Source organism: Nomascus leucogenys, chromosome X (assembly GCF_006542625.1).
Source record: "Nomascus leucogenys isolate Asia chromosome X, Asia_NLE_v1, whole genome shotgun sequence".
Classification (NCBI taxonomy): domain Eukaryota; kingdom Metazoa; phylum Chordata; class Mammalia; order Primates; family Hylobatidae; genus Nomascus; species Nomascus leucogenys.
Genome location: NC_044406.1, coordinates 34,995,632 through 35,017,038, shown reverse-complemented (window position 1 = coordinate 35,017,038; position 21,407 = coordinate 34,995,632). Strand labels below are relative to the sequence as shown.

Here is a 21,407-nt window from a genome sequence, read left to right as displayed (position 1 = left end):
TGGATCTATGTTTGTCTGTTATTGGTGTGTAAGAATATTTGTGATTTTTGTACATTGATTTTGTATCCGGAGACTTTGCTGAAGTCACTTATCAGCTTAAGGAGATTTTGGGCTGAGACAATGGGGTTTTCTAGATATACAATCATGTCATCTGCAAACAGGGACAATTTGACTTCCTCTTTTGCTAATTGAATACCCTTTATTTCCTTCTCGTGCCTAATTGCCCTGGCCAGAACTTCCAATACTATGTTGAATAGGAGTGGTGAGAGAGGGCATCCCTGTCTTGTGCCAGTTTTCAATGGGAATGCTTCCAGTTTTAGCCCATTCAGTATGATACTGGCTGTGGGTTTGTCATAGATAGTTGTTATTATTTTAAGGTACGTCCCATCAATACCTAATTTATTGAGAGTTTTTAGCATGAAGTGTTGTTGAATTTTGTCGAAGGCTTTTTCTGCATCTGTTGAGATAATCATGTGTTTTTTGTCATTGTTGCTGTTTATATGCTGGATTACATTTATTGATTTGCGTATGTTGAATCAGCCTTGCATCCCAGGGATGAAGCCAACTTGATCATGGTGGATAAGCTTTTTGATGTGCTGCTGGATTCGGTTTGCCAGTATTTTATTGAGGATTTTTGCATCAATGTTCATCAAGGATATTGGTCTAAAATTCTCTTTTTCGTTTGTGTCTCTGCTGGGCTTTGGAATCAGGATGATGCTGGCCTCATAAAATGAGTTAGGGAGGATTCCCTCTTTTTCTGTGGATTGGAATAGTTTCAGAAGGAATGGTACCAACTCCTCCTTGTACCTCTGGTAGAATTTGGCTGTGAATCCATCAGGTCCTGAACCCTTTTTGGTTGGTAAGGTATTGATTATTGCCACAATTTCAGAGCCTGTTATTGCTCTATTCAGAGATTCAACTTCTTCCTGGTTTAGTCTTGGGAGAGTGTATGTGTCGAGGAATTTACCCATGTCTTCTAGATTTTCTAGTTTACTTGCGTAGAGGTGTTTGTAGTATTCTCTGATGGTAGTTTGTATTTCTGTGTGGTCAGTAGTGATATCCCCGTTATCATTTTTTATTGCATCTATTTGATTCTTCTCTCTTTTCTTCTTTATTAGTCTTGCTAGTGGTCTATCAATTTTGTTGATCTTTTCAAAAAACCAGCTCCTGGATTCATTAATTTTTTGAAGGGTTTTTTCTGTCTCTATTTCCTTCAGTTCTGGTCTGATTTTAGTTATTTCTTGCCTTCTGCTAGCTTTTGAATGTGTTTGCTCTTGCTTCTCTAGTTCTTTTAATTGTGATGTTAGGGTGTCAATTTTGGATCTTTCCTGCTTTCTCTTGTGGGCATTTAGTGCTATAAATTTCCCTCTACCCACTGCTTTGAATATGTCCCAGAGATTCTGGTATGTTGTGTCTTTGTTCTCATTGGTTTCAAAGAACATCTTTATTTCTGCCTTCATTTCGTTATGTACCCAGGAGTCATTCAGGAGCAGGTTGTTCACTTTCCATGTAGTTGAGTGGTTTTGAGTGAGTTTCTTAATCCTGAATTCTAGCTTGATTTCACTGTTGTCTGAGAGACAGTTTGTTATAATTTCTGTTCTTTTACATTTGCTGAGGAGAGCTTTACTTCCAACTATGTGGTGAATTTTGGAATAGGTGTGGTGCGGTGCTGAAAAAAATGTATATTCTGTTGATTTGGGGTGGAGAGTTCTGTAGATGTCTATTAGGTCTGCTTGGTGCAGAGCTGAGTTCAATTCCTGGGTATCCTTGTTAACTTTCTGTCTCGTTATTCTGTCTAATGTTGACAGTGGGGTGTTAAAATCTCCCATTATTATTTTGTGGGAGTTTAAGTCCCTTTGTAGGTCACTCAGGACTTGCTTTATGAATCTGGGTGCTCCTGTGTTGGGTGCATATATATTTAGGATAGTTAGGTCTTCTTGTTGAATTGATCCCTTTACCATTATGTAATGGCCTTCTTTGTCTCTTTTGATCTTTGTTGGTTTAAAGTCTATTTTATCAGAGACTAGGATTGCAACCCCTGCCTTTTTTCGTTTTCCATTTGCTTGATAGATCTTCCTCCATCCCTTTATTTTGAGTCTATGTGTGTCTCTGCAGGTGAGATGGGTTTCCTGAATACAGCACACTGATGGGTCTTGGCTCTTTATCCTATTTGCCAGTCTGTGTCTTTTAATTGGAGCATTTCGTCCATTTACATTTAAAGTTAATATTGTTATGTGTGAATTTGATCCTGTCATTATGATGTTAGCTGGTTATTTTGCTCGTTGGTTGATGCAGTTTCTTCGTAGCCTCGATGGTCTTTACAATTTGGCATGATTTTGCAGTGTCTGATACCAGTTTTTCCTTTCCATGGTTAGTGCTTCCTTCAGGGGCTCTTTTAGGGCAGGTCTGGTGGTGGCAAAGTCTCTCAGCATTTGATTGTCTGTAAAGGATTATATTTCTCCTTCACTTACGAAGCTTAGTTTGGCTGGATATGAAATTCTAGGTTGATAATTCTTTTCTTTAAGAATGTTGAATATTGGCCCCCACTCTCTTCTGGCTTGTAGAGTTTCTGCTGAGAGATCAGCTGTTAGTCTGATGGGCCTCTCTTTGTGGGTAACCCAACCTTTCTCTCTGGCGGCTCTTAACATTTTTTCCTTCATTTCAACTTTGGTGAATCTGACAATTATGTGTCTTGGAGTTGCTCTTCTTGAGGAGTATCTTTGTGGTGTTCTCTGTATTTCCTGAATCTGAATGTTGACCTGCCTTGCTAGATTGGAGAAGTTCTCCTAGATAATATCCTGCAGAGTGTTTTCCAACTTGGTTCCATTCTCTCTGTCACTTTCAGGTACAGCAATCAGACGTAGATTTGGTCTTTTCACATAGTCCCACATTTCTTGGAGGCTTTGTTCGTTTCTTTTTATTCTTTTATCTCAAAACTTTCCTTCTCGCTTCATTTCATTCATTTCATCTTCCCTCACTGATACCCTTTCTTCCAGTTGATCACATCAGCTCCGGAGGCTTCTGAATTCTTCACGTAGTTCTCGAGCCTTGGCTTTCAGCTCCATCAGCTCCTTGAAGCACTTCTCTGTATTGGTTATTCTAGTTATACATTTATCTAATTTTTTTTTGAAGTTTTTAACTTCTTTGCCATTGGTTTGAATTTCCTCCTGTAGCTCGGAGTAGTTCGATCGTCTGAAGCCTTCTTCTGTCAGCTCGTCAAAGTCATTCTCCATCCAGCTTTGTTCCGTTTTTGGTGAGGAGCTGCATTCCTTTGGAGGAGGAGAGGTGCTCTGCTTTTTAGAGTTTCCAGTTTTTCTGCTCTGTTTTTTTCCCATCTTTGTGGTTTTATCTACTTTTGGTCTTTGATCATGGTGATGTACAGATGGGTTTTTGGTGTGGATATCCTTTCTGTTTGTTAGTTTTCCTTCTAACAGACAGGACCCTCAGTTGCAGGTCTGCTGGAGTTTGCTACAGGTCCACTCCAGACCCTGTTTGCCTGGGTATCAGCAGCAGTGGCTGCAGAACAGCAGATTTTCATGAACCACGAATTCTGCTGCCTGATCGTTCCTCTGGAAGTTTTGTCTCAGAGGAGTACCTGGCCATGTGAGGTGTCAGTCTGCCCCTACTGTGGGGTGCCTCCCAGTTAGGCGGCTCGGTGGTCAGGGACCCACTTGAGGAGGCAGTCTCCAGCTGCATGCTGGGAGAACCACTACTCTCTTCAAAGCTGTTGGACAGGGACATTTAAGTCTGTAGAGGTTACTGCTGTCTTTTTGTTTGTCTGTGCCCTGTCCCCAGAGGTGGAGCTTACAGAGGCAGGCAGGCCTCCTTGAGCTGTGGTGGGCTCCACCCAGTTCGAGCTTCCCAGCTGCTTTGTTTACCTAAGCAAGCCTGGGCAATGGCGGGCGCCCCTCCCCCAGCCTTGCTGCCGCTTTGCAGTTTGATCTCAGAATGCTGTGCTAGCAATCAGCGAGACTCCGTGGGCATAGGACCCTCCAAGCCAGGTGCGGGATATAATCTACTGGTGTGCCATATTTAAGCCCTTCAAAAAAGTGCAGTATTACGGTGGGAGTGACCTGATTTTCCAGGTGCCGTCTGTCACCCCTTTCTTTGACTAGGAAAGGGAACTCCCTGACCCCTTGTGCTTCCCGTGTGAGGCAATGCCTCGCCCTGCTTCGGCTCATGCACGGTGCACTGCGCCCACTGTCCTACGGCTACTGTCTGGCATTCCCTAGTGAGATGAACCTGGTACCTCAGATGGAAATGCAGAAATCATCCGTCTTCTGCATTGCTCATGCTGGGAGCTGTAGACCAGAGCTGTTCCTATTCGGCCATCTTGGCTCCACTCTCAACTTTTATTTTAAATTCAAGGGGCACATGTGCAGGTTTGTTATATGAATATATTGTGTGATACTGAGGTTTGGGATGCAAATGATCCCATCACCCAGATAGTGAGTATAGTATCCAACAGTTTTTCAAAACTTTCCCTCGCTCACACCCTTCCCCATCTATTAGTCCCTAGTGTCTGTTGTTGCTATCTTTATGGCCATGAGCATCCAGTATTTAGCTCCCACTGAAAAATGAGAACAATGTGATATTTGGTTTTTGTTCCTGTGTTAATTAGCTTAGGATAATGACCTCTGGGTGCATCCATGTTGCTGCAAAGGACATGATTTCATTCTTTCTATGGCTGTGTAGTATTCCATGATGCATATACACCAAATTTTCTTTATCCAATCCACCATTGATGGGCATCTATATTGATTCCATGTGTTTGCTATTGTGATAGCATAGTGATGAACATACAAATGCACATGTCTTCTTGGTAAAACAATTTATTTTCTTTTTGGTATATACCCAGTAATGGGATTGCTCGGTCAAATGGTGGTTTTAAGTTATTTGAGAAATCTCCAAACTGCTTTCCACTATCGCTGAACTAAATTACATTCCCATCAACATTCCCTTTTCTCTGCAGCTTCACCAGTATCTATTGTTTCTATACTTTTTAATAATAGCCATTCTGACTGGTGTGAGAGGATATCTAATTGTGGTTTTTATTTGCTTTTCTCTGATGATTAGTGATGATGAGCATTTTTTCACATATTTCTTGGCTGCTTGTCTATCTTCTTTGGAGAAGTGTCCATTCACATCTTTTGCCCACTTTTAAATAGGGTTATTTATTTTTTGCTTGTTTCATTGTTGAAGTTCCTTATAGATTCTGGATATTAGATCTTTGTTGGATGCATAGTTTGTAAATATTTTCTCCCATTCTGTAGGTTGTTTATTACATCACATGAATGTCAGGATTAACTGACTGTGCAATATTTAAAGTACTGCCCAATACCTGAAATATATCATTAATTGTTAAATATCATTATCATCATTATCCTGGCATGCTCTATAACTCCTGTCTCTTCCATTTCTAGCATATTGTCATATACACATGACGGTAAAAAATCCTCCTTTTTAGGAACTTCCAACAGTTCTTTATATCCATTTTCCCAATGCATCCTCACTACCACCATGTTAGGTAGATATTATTGTCCCCAATTTACAATTGAAGCAACTAAAATCCAGTGAAATAAAAGAGCTTGCATAGTTCACAAAACTAGGAAATGAGAGTTCCTTAATTTTTATTCATCTTAAAAGCATAGACATTATCATATTCTTTTTTAATACTTTGAATATTTGTTGAAGTAATCAATAAATGTCATTGGTATTTCCAGTGAGCCCAAAGATATTTTATTAAAGTTATTTTAAGTCACATGAAAGGTTATGTGAAGGATTTTAAATTTCATTTTCAAGAATTAATGTTTGAGATACTGAGAAATCACACTGGAATTGCATACTTTAGTGATTGTATTACCACATACATTTAAACTGTGTTCTTTTGGGCATATTGACTTATTGTATTTCATTCTGGAAATTGCTGTAATTATGTCCATTATAGAACATTTGCAAAAAACAACAAAAAATTACCTATAATCATAGCACCGAAAGAGTAGTTATTCACTGTTAATGTTTTGCTTACGATTTTCACATGTTTGAGGTTATACTAGGAATATACTGCTATAACCTTCTCTTTTCACTTACATTAAATGACATTACATCACAGGAATTTCTAAAGGGCAGTAAAACTTTTAGGAAACACCACTTTTTATTTTATTTTATTTTATTTTAAGTGCTGGGGTACATGTGCAGGATGTGCAGGTTTGTTACAAGGTAAACGTGTACCATGGTGGTTTTCTGCACCTATCAATCCATCGCCTAATGTTGAGTCCAGCATGCATTAGCCATTTTATATGATGCGCTTTCCACCCCTGAGAGGCCCCAGTGTGTGTTGTTTCCCTCCCTGTGTCCATGTGTCCTCATTTTTCAGCTCCCACTTGTGAGTGGGAACATATAATGTTTGGTTTTCTATTCCTGCATTAGTTTGCTGAGGATAATGGCTTCCAGCTCCATCCATGTCCCTGCAAAGAATATGATCTCATTTCTTTTTGATGTACCACATTTTCTTTATCCAGTCTACCATTGATGGGAATTTGGGTTGATTCCATGTCTTTACTATTGTAAATAGTGGTACAATGAACATATGTGTGCATGTATCTTTATAATAGAATGATTTATATTCTTTTGGGTATATACCCAATAATGGGATTGCTGGATCAAATGGAATTTCTGGTTCTAGTTCTTTGAAGAATTGTCACACTGTCTTTCGCAATGGTTGAACTAATTTACATTCTCACCAACAGCGTAAAAGCGTTCCTTTACCTCTGTAGCCTCGGCAGCATCTGTTGTTTCTTGATTTTTAATAATTGCAATTCTGACTGGTGCGAGATGGTACCTCATTTAGGTTTTTATTTGCATTTCTCTAATGATCAGTGATGTTGAGCTTTTTTTCATGCTTGTTGGCTGCATAAATGATTTCTTTTGAGAAGTGTCTGTTTATGGCCTTTACGCAACACCACCTTTATTGGCCATACAGTTGTCTGTTGTAGATATCTATAATTATTTATTTGGTGACAAGGAGATTTTATGTGTTTTTCTAATATAAATAATGATGCACTGACCAGCTTTCTGTATGGATAATTCTTACTAGGTTGGATTACTGTTCTTATGATGGATCCTAAAAGGAGAATCACTGGCTCAAACGGTCAGCTTTATAAGGCTCTTGACAAGTACATTAACTTTAATATGTTGATTACATATTAACATGTTGATATGGGTATTCTTTTAATAAAGTTGGTCAGATGACTTGTTTAGTTAAAGTTTGCATTGTTTTATTTCTTCTTAGGTTTGAGGAAGCAATGAAGGAGGCTCATGCTGTAGATCAAAAGCTTGCAGAGAAGCAGGAAGATGAAGCCACCCTGGAAAATAAATGGCCCTTCCTTGGGGTTCCTTTGACAGTCAAGGAAGCTTTCCAGGTACAAGGTACTATTCTTTTACTTTTGGCTACCTGACTTTAATTCACAAGTTGCTACATTTTCTAAACTTATAAACTAAAAAGGATGTTATAAAAGTGAAAGACTAACTCATGCTGCTTCCTCAGTTTTGAAATGAGAGGAAATATTCAGCAAGTTCCATTGGGAAAAGAAATGATAATAGTCATCCTCTGTTAGCTCTGTATGGCATATGGGGGCACTATGTTCAGTATCCATTAATCCTTACAGCAAACTTATAAGAATAGTATTATTGATCTCATTTTTCAGATAAGAAAATTGAGGCTCATGACCCTAAAGTAGTTTGGCTAAAGCCAAGCTTGAATTCTGATAAATACCTGTGCTTTCTCTGTAATACAGTTCTTATTTTGTAACTTCCTGCTAGCCTCAAAAGTAAATGAAAATCCCAAATATTTGGAAAGTAAACAACGTATTTTTAAATAACCCATAAGTCAAAGAAATAAATCACAAGGAAACGTTTGAACTGAAAGAAAAAATATAATAATCTAACAAAACTTATGGGATGTAGCTAAATTAGTACTTAGAGGGAAATGTATGACTTTCAGTGAGTATATATGAAAAGAAAGATTTAAAATCAGTAACCGAAGCCTGGCCTTAAATGGCTCCTGCGCAAGGGGTCAGTGAGGGAACTGAGGCCTCACCTTCACTGGGAATCTTTGGGATCCTAGCTATAGGGACCCCTTGTCACCCATGGGTGTATGAGCTGGCAGGAAGATCTGATGGAGAAGAGGCGCAGATGGGCCTTCAGAGGGCTTGGAGCCTGGAAGCTTTTGGTGCTCTGGGCAGCTCCAGCTGAGAGTAGCCATAGGCACCAGTCCCCAGGGCTTCCCATTCTTCCGAGGAGGTGGAGGCCGGGGTGACCTCTGACCCAGGAGAGAGCAGAGCCAGCTTCTTCACGGGACTGAGGTGCATCTGTTCTGCAAGCTTTCCTGCCTTTTGGCCACTCCCAGCATCCATGCCTAGCTGCTTTGCAGGAGCAGGTGCACATAACAGCCCCTGCAGCCCAGCCTCAGTGTATTGATGCACCTGAGTACTTTCCTAGCTAGCCTGGAGCATATTGGATCCCCTAGCACAGACAGAACCGAACCCCAGCTAAGGGACAGTCAGGTGCACCCAGGGCTACAGCGTGCTACTTGAGAGTAAGGAGCAGAGATCTGTGGACAGTAATGAAGCTGGGGAAGAGCTCCCAACCCCAGAACACTGAGAAGGGAGAGATGCATGGGTTTCTGGGCAAGATGAGATGGGGCATGCCTCCCTCCACAGGGTGGGTCCATAGAGTGTGGCATATCTCTCTGCTGCAGACCCTGCCGGAGAGGGCTGGTGGTACAGAATAGCTAACAAAAGAAATGCCAGCATAGCACCATTGATCACAGGGGGCTCTCCCAAATCCCAGGAGCAGATTTGGTGAGGCAGATGCTATCTCTTTCTGCTCTCCCAACTCAAGAGCATGCCTGCATACTAAGGGAAATACAAAAGAGCTGCACAGCTTGGTGTTAACCTAGCTACCGGCCATTACTCTTATGCTTCATCTACTGGATTGCAGCCCAAACTACAACACCAATCATCCAGCTAATATGTACACCTGTGAAACCAAGTGCAAGAATTCAAACACACATAAAGATCCTATAGAGGCCAGGCACAGTGGCTCATGCCTGTAATCCCAGCACTTTGGGAGGCCAAGGCAGGTGGATCACCTGAAGTCAGGAGTTTGAGACCAGCCTGGCCAACATGATGAAACCATGTCTCTACTAAAAATACAAAAAAAAAATTAGCTGGGCATGGTGGCGGGCATCTGTAGTCCCAGCTACTTGGGAAGCTGAGGCAGGAGAATCGCTTGAACCTAGGAGGTGGAAGTTGCAGTGATCAGTGCCATTGCACTCCAGCCTGGGCAACAAGTGCAAAACTCCATCAAAAAAAAAAAAAATCCTATACAAAACACTGGCCTTCTGAAAGGATCCACAAACATAGCCAACTAACTATACTGAACTTACACCACAGTTACAGAAATACCAATCCTCAAATATGAGAATAAATCAGTGCAAGAACTCTGGAAATCCAAAAAGTAGAGTGTCCCTATTGACCTTCAAAACAAGTCCAATAGCTCTGCAGAAATGGTTTTTGACCAGTCTGAAATGACTGAGATGACACAGTCTTCAGGATCTGGATGCCAATGAAACTTATTGAGATTCAGAAGAAAGTTGAAATCCGATCCAAGGAATGCAAAGAATCCAGTAAAATGACCCAAGAGATGGGAGAAAAAAATGGGCATTTTAGGAAACAACAAAACAGAGCTTCTAGAACTTAAAGACTCATTATAAGAATTTCATAATACAATTGGAAGTATTAACAGCAGAATAGACCAAGCTGAGGAAAGAATCCTAAAGCTTGAATACCGTTTTTTCAAATCACCTTAGTCAGACAAAAATAAAGAAAAAAGAAATTAGAAAATGAATGAAACCTCCAAGAAATGTGGAATAATATAAGAAAACCAAACCTATGACTCATCAGCATTCTCAAGAGAGAAGGAGAGAGAATAATCAACTTGGAAAATATGTTTGAGGTGAAGAAGTTGACACCAGTCTTGATGAAGAGGTTGACATGCAAATCAAAGTGGTACAGATAATGGTGGCCACATACCATATAAGATGACCATCCCCAAGGAACATAGTAATCAGATTCACCAAGGTCAATGCAAAAATAAATAAATAAATAAATAAATCTTAAAGGCAGCTTGAGAGAAGGGTTAAGTCACATACGGAAAGAACTCCATCAGGCAAGCAGTAGATCTCTCAGCAGAAACCTTAACAATGAGAAGATATTGGGGGTCTACTTTCAGCATCCCTAAAGACAAGAAATTCCAACCAAGAATTTCATATCCTCGCAAATAAGCTTCATAAATGAAGGAGAAATAAAATTCTTCTCAGACAAGAAAATGCTGAGGAATATTTTTCAACTAGACCAAGCTTACATGAGACCCTTAAGGAAGTGCTAAACATGGATTCAAAAGAATGACACTGGCTGTCACAGAAACACTCAAGCTGATAGCTTGCATGCACTATAAAACAACTATGCAATCAAGTCTATATAACAAACAGCTAATAGCATGACTTGAATAAAATCACACGTATTTGAATGTAAATGAACTAAATGCCCCAATTAAAATACAGAGTGTCAGGCTGGATGAAAAAACAAGATCCAATCATCTGTTTTCTCTAAGAGGCCCATCTTACATGTAATGACACCCACATGCTCAAAGTGAAAGGATGTAGGAAGATCTATCATGCAAACAGGAAACAAAAAAGAGCAGGAGTTGCTATTCTTTTTATCAGATAAAACAGATCTTAAACCAACAACAACCAGGAAATACAAAGAAAGGCATTATGTAATGATAAAGGTTTTAATTCAACGAGAAGACTGAACCATCTTAAATATGTATGCACCCAATCTTGGAGCACTCAGATTCACAGAAAAAATCTTCGTGACCTAAGAAAAATCCTGGACAGCCACACAATAATAGTAGGAGATTTCAAAACCCCACTGACAGTGTTAGACAGATCAACGAGGCAGAAAACTAACAAGAGAAACTCAGGGCTTCATCCCAACACTTGAGCAATTACACTTAACAGACATCTACAAAATACTCCACCCTAAAACCACGGAATATACATTCAACTCATCTGTACATGGAGCATACTCTACACGGTCAGTCATACTTCAAGTCTCAATAAATTAAAGTATTGAATCTTACCATGCACACTCTTGGACCAGAGTGAAATAAAAATAGAAATCAATATCAAGATCTCCCAAAACTACACAAATACATGGAAACTAAACAACTTTCTCATGAAAAACTCCTAGATGGACATTGAAATTAAGGCATAAATCAAAGAAAGTGATTAATAACTCTTAGGTGAACATCAAAATTAAGGCAGAAATAAAAGAAAACAAAAAAAATCTCTAAAATTAGTGAAAATAGTGACACATCTTACCAAAGTTATTAAGGCACCACTCAAGCATTGTTACCAGGAAAGTTCATAGAACTAAATCCTTCTTCAAGAAGTTGGAAAGATCTCAAATTAACAATATAACATCACACCAATGTGAACTACGATAATAAGAAAAAATCAATTCCAAAGCCAGCAGAAGAAAAGAAATAACTAAAATTAGAGAACTTAGTAAAATATAGATGCAAAAATCTATACAAAAGATCAATGAAATTAGGAGTTTGTTTTTCAAAAATAAGTTAGACTGTTACCTAGGTTAAAAAAGAAAGAGGAGATTCAAATAAGTACAATCAGAAATGACAAACATAACATTACAACTTATTTCATGGAAATACAAAAGATTGTCACAATCAATTCAATGCATGCAAATTAAAAAATATATAGAAAATGGAAATATTCCTGGAAACACACCATCTCCCAAGATTGAATCAGGAAGAGAGTGAAAGCTTGAACAGCCCAATATTGAGCTCTGAGATGGAATCAGTAATAAGAAACCTACCAATCAAAGTGTCCTGGACTAGATGGATTCACAGCCAAATTCTACCAGATATACAAAAAAGAGATGGTACCAATACTACTGAAACTATTCTAAAAAATGGAGGAGGAGGGACTCCTCTCTAACTCATTCTATAAAGCTATCATCACCCTAATACAAAAATCTGGCAGAGACACGACAGAAAACAAAAACTTCAGACCAATATCCCTGATTAACATAAACTCAAAAATCCTCAGTAAAATTCTAGCAAACCAAATCCAGCAGCACAACAAAAAGTTAACTCATTATGATCAAGTAGGGACTATTACTGGGATGCAAAATTGGATCAACATATGCAAATCATTTAATGTGATTCACCACATAAATGATTAAAAGTAAAAACCATGTGATCATCTCAATAGATGCAGAAAAATAACTTTTGATATAATTCAACACCCCTTCTTTATACTAACTCCCAACAGACTAGGCATCAAAGGAACATACCTCAAAATAATAAGAGCCATCTACACCAAACACACAGGCAATGTCACACTAAATGGGCAAAAGCTGGAAGCATTCTTCCTGAGATCTGAAACAAGGAAAGAGTGGCCACTCTCACTACGCTTATTTGACATAGTGCTGGAAGTCCTAGCCAGAGCAATTGGGCAAGAGAAAGAAAAGGCATCCAAATAGGAAAAGAAGTCAAACTGTCTCTCTGTTGATCTGTTGATGATATGATCTTATGCTTAGAAAACCCTAAAGACTCCACCAAAATCCTACTAAAACTGATAAACGATTTTAGCAAGGTTTCAGAATACAAAATCAGTGTAGTAAATCAGTAGCATAATGATGTCCTGGTTAAGATTCACACAATCCCATTTACAATAGTCACAAATAAAATGGAATACCTAGGCATACAGCTAAAGAAGGAGGTGAAAGATCTCTACGAGAACTGCAAAACACTGCTGAAAGAAACCAGAAATGGTACAAATAAATGCGAAAACATTTCATGTTCTTGGATTGGAAAAATCAGTATTGATGAAGTTGCCATACATCCAAAAGCAGTTTACGATTTAACGCTATTCCTACCAAACTACCAAAGACATTTTTCAAAGAATTGGAAAAAAACTATTTTAAAATTCATATGGAACCTAAAAAGAGCCTGAATAGCCAAAGCAATCCTAAGCAAATAGAAGCAGAGATATCACACTACCCCACTTAAAACTATATTATAAAGCTACAGTCACCAAAACAGCATGGTGCTGGTACATAAATGGACAGACACATAGACCAGTGGAACAGAACAGAAAACTCAGAAATAAAGTCACACACATACAACCATCTGATCTTTGTCAAGGCCAACAAAAATAAGCAATGGGGAAAGGACTCCCTATTCAATACATGGTGCTGGGATAACTCACCAGCCATGTACAGAAGACTGAATCTACACCCTTATCTTTCACCATAGGCAAAAACTAACTCAAAATAGGTAAATATTTAAGTGTAAGATGTCAAACTCTAAAAAATTTGAGATGAAAAACTAAGAAATACCCTTCTCTATATTGACCCTGTCTCCCCCCACCCCCCCCAAAAAACATGGTCAACTCCCTAAAGCTATTGCAACTGAATGAAAAATTGACAAGTGGGACTTAATTAAACTAAAGACCTTCTGCACAGCAAAATAAACCATCAACAGAATAAACAGGCAGCCTACAGATTGGGAGGAAATATTCATAAACTATGCATGCAATTAAGGTCTAATATCCAGAATCTATAAGGAACATAAGCAAATCAACAACTAATAAACAAATAACCCATTAAAAAGTGAGCAAGAGACATGATCAGACATTACTCAAAAGAAGACAGACAAGTGGCCAACAAATATTTGAAAAATGCTCTCAGGATCAAGTTCACAAATAACAATATTAGCCTTAAATGTAAACGGGCTAAGTGCCCCAATGAAAAGACACAGACTGGCAAATTAAATAAAGAGCCAAGACCCATTAGTGTGCTGTATTCAGGAGATCCATTGCACATGCAAAGACACACATAGGCTCAAAATAAAGGGATGGAAGAATATTTATCAAGCAAACATAAAGCAAAAAAGAGCAGGAGTTGCAATCCTAGTCTCTGATAAAACAGACTTTAAGCCAACAAAGATGAAAAAAGACAAAGAAGGGCATTACATAATCGTAAAGGGACTTTATACCAAGAAGAGTTAACTATCCTAAATATATATGTACCCAGTATGGGAGCACCCAGATGCATAAAGCAAGTTTTTAGAGACATACAAAGAGACTTAGAGTCCTACACCATAATAATGGGAGATTTTGACACCCCACTGTCAATATTAGACAGATCAACAAGACAGAAAATTAACAAGAATATTTAGGACTTGAAATCAGCTCTGGACCAAGTAGACATAGTAGACATCTACAGAACTCTCCACACCAAATCAACAGAATATACATTCTTCTCAGCATCACATTGCAATTATAAAATTGACCAAATAATTGGAAGTAAAACACTCCTTAGCAAGTACAAAATAATGGAAATTATAACCAACAGTCTCTCAGACCACAGTGCAATCAAATTACAACTCAGGATTAAGAAACTCACTCAAAACAGCACAACTACATGGAAACTGAACAACCTGCTCCTGAATGACTACTGGGTAAAGAAATTAAGGCAGAAATAAATATGTTATTTGAAATCAGTGAGAAAAAGGACACAACGTACTGGGATCTCTGAGACACAGCTAAAGCCGTGTTTAGAGGGAAATTTATAGCACTAAAATGCCCAAAGGAGAAAGTAGGAAAGATCTAAAATTGACACCCTAACATCACAATTAAAAGAATTAGAGAAGCAAGAGCAAACAAATTCAAAAGCTAGCAGAAGACATGAAATAACTAAGATGAGAGAAGAACTAAAGGAGATAGAGACACACAACAAACCCTTCAAAAAAATAAATGAATCCAGGAGCTGGTTTTTTGGAAAGATTAACAAAATAGATATACTGCTAGCCAGACTAATAAAGAAGAAAAGAGAGAAGACTCAAATAGACACAATAAAAAATGATAAAGGGGGTATCAGTACTGATGCCACAGAAATACAAACTACCATCAGAGAATACTTATAAACACCTTTACGCAAATAAACTAGAAAGTGTAGAAAAGATGGAAAAATTCCTGGACACATAAATCCTCCCAAGTCTAAACCAAACCAGGAATAAGTTGAGTCCCTGAATAGGCCAAGAATAAGTTCTGAAATTTAGGCAGTAATTAATAGCCTACCAACAAAAAAATCCCATAACTAGATGGATTCACAGCCGAATTGAACCAGAGGTATAAAGAGGAGCTGGTACCATTTCTTCTGAAACTATTCCAAACAATGGAAAAAGAGGAACTCCTCCCTCATCCATTTTATGGGGCCAGCATCATCCTGATAACAAACCCTGGCAGAGACACAACAAAAAAAGAAAATTTCAAGCCAATATCCTCGATGAACATCGATGTGAAAATCCTCAATAAAATACTGGCAAACCAGAAGTACATCAAAAAGCTCATCTACCACTATCAAGTTGGCTTCATCCTTAGGATACAAAGCTGATTCATCATATGCAAATCAATAAATGTAATCCGTCACTTAAACAGAAATAATGACAAAAAACCACGATTATCTAAATAGATGCAGAAAAGGCCTTCAATAAAATTCAATACCCTTTCATGCTAAAAACTCTCAATAAAGTAGGTATTAATGGAACATATCTCAAAATAATAAGAGCTATTTATGACAAACCCACAGCCAATATCATACTGAATGGGCACAAACTGGAAGCATTCCCTTTGAAAACCGGCACAAGACAAGGATGCCCTCTCTCACCACTCCTATTCAACATAATATTGGAAGTTCTGGCCAGGGCAATCAGGCAAGAGAAAGAAATAAAGCATATTCAAATAGGAAGAGAGGAAATCAAAGTGTCTCTTTTTGTAGATGACATGATTGTATGCTTAGAAAACCCCATTGTCTCAACCCAAAATCTCCTTAAGCTGATAAGCAACTTCAGCAAAGTCTCAGGATACAAAATCAATGTACAAAAATCACAAGCATTCCTATACACCAATAGTAGACAAAAAGAGAGCCAAATCATGAGTGAACTCCCATTCACAATTGCTACAAAGAGAATAAAATACATAGGAGTACAGCTTAGAAGGGATGTGAAGGACCTCTTCAAGGAGAAGTACAAACCACTGCTCAAGGAAGTAAGAGAGGACACAAACAAATGGAAAAACATTTCATGCTCATGGATAGAAAGAATCAATATCATGAAAATGGCCATACTGCCCAAGTAATTTATAGATTCAATGCTATCCCCATCAAACTACAATTGACTTTCTTCACAGAATTGGGAAAAACTACTTTAAATTTCATATGGAACCAGAAAAGAGCTCTGATAACCAAGACAATCCTAAGCCAAATGACCAAAGTTGGAGGCATCACGTTACCTTACTGCAAAGTATACTACAAGGCTACAGTAACCAAAACAGCATAGTACTGGAACCAAAACAGATATATAGACCAATGGAACAGAACAGAGGCCTCAGAAATAATGCCACACATCTACAACAATCTGATCTTTGACAAACCTGGCAAAACCAAGCAATGGGGAAAGGATTCCCTATTTAATAAATGGTGCTGGGAGAAATGGCTAGCCATATGCAGAAAACTGAAACTGGACCTCTTTCTTACACTCAAATTAACTCAAGATGGATTAAAGATTTAAACTTAAGATGTAAAACCATAAAAACCCTAGAAGGAAACCTAGGCAATACCATTCAGGACATAGGCATGGGTAAAGAATTCATGACTAAAACATCAAACAAAAAATGGCAATAAAAGCCAACATTGACAAATGGGATCTAATTAAACTGAAGGGCTTCTGAACAGCAAAAGAAACTATCATCAGAGTGAACAGGCAACCTATAGAATGGGAGAACATTTTTGCCATCTATCCATCTGACAAAGGGTAAAATCCAGAATCTACAAGAAACTTAAATTTAAACAAATTTACAAGAAAAAAAAAAACAAACATACCCATCAAAAAGTGGGTGAAGGATATGAATAGACACTTCTCAAAAGAAGACATTTATGCGGCCAACAAACATATGAAAAAAAGCTCATCATCCCTGGTCATTAGAGAAATGCAAATCAAAACCACAATGAGATACCATCACATGCTAGTTAGAATGGTGACCATTAAAAAATCAGGAAACAACAGATGCTGGAGAGGAAGTGGAGAAATAAAAATGCTTTTACATTGTTGGTGGGAGTGTAAATTAGTTCAGCCATTGTTGAAGACAATATGGCGATTCCTCAAGTATCTAGAACTAGAAATACCATTTGATCCAGCCATCCTATTACTGGGTATATAACCAAAAGATTATATATCATTCTACTATAAAGCGGCATGCACATGTATATTTATTGTGGCACTCTTCATAAAAGCAAAGACTTGGAACCAACCTAAATGCCAATCAGTGATGGACTGAATAAAGAAAATGTGGCATATGTACACCATGCAATATTATACAGCCATAAAAGATGAGTTGGCCGGGCGTGGTGGCTCACGCCTGTAATCCCAGCACTTTGGGGGGCCAAGGCAGGTGGATCTTGAGGTCAGGAGATCGAGACCATCCTGGCTAACACGGTGAAACCCCGTCTCTACTAAAAAATACAAAAAATTAGCTGGGTGTGGTGGTGGGCACCTGTAGTCCCAGCTACTCGGGAGGCTGAGGCAGGAGAATGGTGTGAATCTGGGAAGTGGAGCTTGCAGTGAGCCCAGATGGCGCCGCTGCACTCCAGCCTGGGTGACAGTGAGACTCCATCTCAAAAAAAAAAAAAAAAGGATGAATGCATGTCCTTTGCAGGGACGTGGATGAAGCTGGAAACCATCGTTCTTAGCAAACTAACACAAATCGGAAAACATTGCATGTTCTCACTCACAAGTGGGAGTTGAGTAATAAGAACACATAGACACAGGGAGGGGACCATCACACATTAGGGCCTGCTGGGGGTTCGGGATCTAGGGGAAGGATAGCATTAGGAGAAATACCTAATGTAGATGACGTGTTGATGGGTGCAGCAAACCACCATCACACATTTATACCTATGTAACAAACCTGCACGTTCTGTATATGTATCCCATAACTTATAGTATAATAATAATAATAAATTCCAATTGAAACCTCTGCTTTTTTTCTGGTTTCCATTTGCTTGATAGATTTTTCTCAATTTTTAAAATTTTGAGCCTATGGATGTCATTGCATGTGATATGTGTTTGTTGAAGACAACATACCAAGGAGTCTTGCTTCTTTATCTGGCTTGCCACTCTGTGCCTTTTAATTTGGGCATTTAGCCTGTTTACATTTAAGGTTAGTATTGATATATATGGATTTGTTGCTGTCATCATGTTGTTACTTGCTTATTACGCAGATTTGTTTGTGTTTTTGCTTTTCAGTGTCAGAAGTCTGTGTACTTGTGTGTTTCTGTAGTGTTTTGTAATTACCTATTATTTCCATATTTAGTGCTTCTTCCAGGAGCTCTTATAAGGCACATCTGGTGGCAACAAATTTTCTTAGCATTTGCTTACCTGAAAAGGATCTTATTTCTCTTTTGTTTATGAAGCTTAGTTTGGCTGGGCATGAAACTCCAGGTTGCATTTTTTTTTTTTTTTTGAGACGGAGTCTTGCTCGGCTCACTGCAAGCCCTGCCTCCCAGGTTCACGCCATTCTCCTGCCTCAGCCTCCTGAGTAGCTGGGACTACAGGCGTCTGCCACCACACCCAGCTAATTTTTTGTATTTTTAGTAGAGATGGGGTTTCACTGTGGTCTCGATCTCCTGACCTTGTGATCCGCCCGCCTTGGCCTCCCAAAATGCTGGGATTACAGGTGTGAGCCACCATGCCCTGCCTGCATTTTTTGTTTTTAAAGAATATTCGATATAGGTCCCCGATCTCTTCTTGAATGTAGGATTTGTGCTGAGAGGTCTCTTGTTAGTTTGCTGGACTTCCTTTTATAAGTGACCTACCCTTTCTCTCTAGCCTTTAACTTTTTTTCTTTCATCTCAACTGAAGAGAATTTGATGATTATGTGTCCTGGGGATGACCTTCTCATGAAGCATTTTGTGTGGGTTCTCAGGATTTTCTGAATTTGAATGTTGGCCTCTCTATCTAGTTTGGAGAATTTTCTCATTGGTGATATCCTGAAATATGTTTTCTAATTTGCCTTCTTTCTCTTTTTCTTTTTCTGGAATGCCAATGAGTTCTAGATTTGGTCTCTTTGTGTTATTCCATAATTCTTGGAGGTTTTGTTCATTAAAAAATTATTTTTTCTTTATTCTTGTTTCACTGTTTTATTTTAAAAAGTCAATCTTCAAGCTTCAATATTCTTTTCTCAGGTTGGGTATTCTGCTGCTAATGTTTGTGATTTCTTTTGTTGTTTTCTTTCCTTTTTTTAAATTATGCTTTAAGTCTTAGGGTACATGTGCACAACATGCAGGTTTGTTACATATGTATACATGTGCCATGTTGGTGTGCTGCACCCATTAACTCATCATTTAATATTAGGTATATCTCCCAATGCTATCCCTACCTCCTTCCCCCACCCCACAACAGGCCCCACTGTGTGATGTTCCATTTCCTGTGTCCATGTGTTCTCATTGTTCAATTCCCACCTATGAGTGAAGACATGCAGTGTTTGGTTTTTTGTCCTTGTGATAGTTTGCTGAGAATGATGGTTTCCAGCTTCATCCATGTCCCTACAAAGGACATGAACCCATCCTTTTTTATGGCTGCATAGTGTTGTACCCAGGCGAGTTAAGTAAACGCCACACTTTGAGACGAATTAAGAGTCCTTTATGAAGCCGGCGGCCAAAGAGATAGCTAATGCTCAAAATTCTCTCGGCCCGGAGGAAGGGGCTCAATTAACTTTTATACGTAGGTTTAGGAAGGGGAGGGGGACTCAAATGTAATAATTCTACAGAAGTAAAAACATGCAAGAATCAAAGCAATCAAAATGGTTACAGAGTGATAAACAACTTGAAAGACAAATGGTTACAAGAAGAGCAACGGTACCAGGTGCAAGGTCCTAAATCTTTCATTATAATTAGATACAGGGTTTATGCTGGACACAAACTCAAGGTTTTATGTTGTTATCTCTTGGAGAAAATTCCTGGGCAACTTCACATATTGTTGGTGTTGGTACCTTATCAGTTATTTGGGCTCCTTTGAAATGCTGAGGATTTGTTTACCCAGGCCAACTCCTCACAACAGGGGGGTTGGCTGAGGAGCCCTAGTGTCTTGTAAATTAAGGGGTCAATTGGAGTTTGTCCCGCTTACCTAGCTAGAGAGAGTCTTATTTACATGAGAAACAAGGCTAGGTGATTTAAAGAGACAAGCAGGGCAAAATTCAAAGTAAGGAGTTGAAGTAAAAACAAGGTTAGGCATTTCAATAGTATTCCATGGTGTATATGTGCCACATTTTCTTAATCCAGTCTATCATTGTTGGACATTTGGGTTAGTTCCAAGTCTTTGATATTGTGAATAGTGCCACAATAAACATACGTATGCATGTGTCTTTATAGCAGCATGATTTATAATCTTTTGGGTATATACCCAGCAATGGGATGGCTGGGTCAAATGGTATTTCTAGTTCTAGATCCCTGAGGAATCGCCACACTGACTTCCACAAAGGTTGAACTAGTTTACAGTCCCACCAACAGTGTAAAAGTGTTCCTATTTCTCCATATCCTCTGCAGCACCTGTTGTTCCTGACTTTTTAATGATTGCCACTGTAGCTGGTGTGAGATGGTATCTCATTGTGGTTTTGATTTGCATTTCTCTGATGGCCAGTGATGATCAGCATTTTTTTCATGTGTCTTTTGGCTGCATAAATGTCTTCTTTGAGAAATGTCTATTCATATCCTTCACCCACTTGTTGATGGGGTTGTTTTTTTCTTGTAAACTTGTTTGAGTTCTTTGTAGATTCTGGATATTAGCCCTTTGTCAGATAAGTAGATTGCAAAAATTTTCTCCCATTCTGTAGGTTGCCTGTTCACTCTGATGGTAGTTTCTTTTGCTGTGCAGAAGCTCTTTAGTTTAATTAGATCCCATTTGTCAATTTTGGCTTTTGTTGCCATTGCTTTTGGTGTTTTAGACATGAAGTCCTTGCCCACGCCTATGTCCTGAATGGTATTGCCTAGGTTTCCTTCTAGGATTTTTATGGTTTTAGGTGTAACATGTAAGTCTTTAATCCATCTTGAATTAATTTTTGTATAAGGTGTAAGGAAGGGATCCAGTTTCAGCTTTCTACATATGGCTAGCCAGTTTTCCCAGCACCATTTATTAAATAGGGAATCCTTTCTCCATTTCTTATTATTGTCAGGTTTGTCAAAGATCAGATAGCTGTAGATATG

The 21,407-nt window shown here is 38.7% G+C and overlaps 1 protein-coding gene across 1 annotated transcript in view; it reads left to right on the top strand.

Annotated features, from left to right (window-relative positions):
* Positions 1–21,407, top strand: part of FAAH2 (fatty acid amide hydrolase 2) — a 218,276-nt gene that overhangs the window by 16,903 nt on the left and 179,966 nt on the right. The window contains exon 3 of the mRNA XM_030806665.1: positions 7,292–7,428. Coding sequence (XP_030662525.1) covers positions 7,292–7,428 — 137 coding nt within the window. The remainder of the gene's footprint in view (positions 1–7,291; positions 7,429–21,407) is intronic.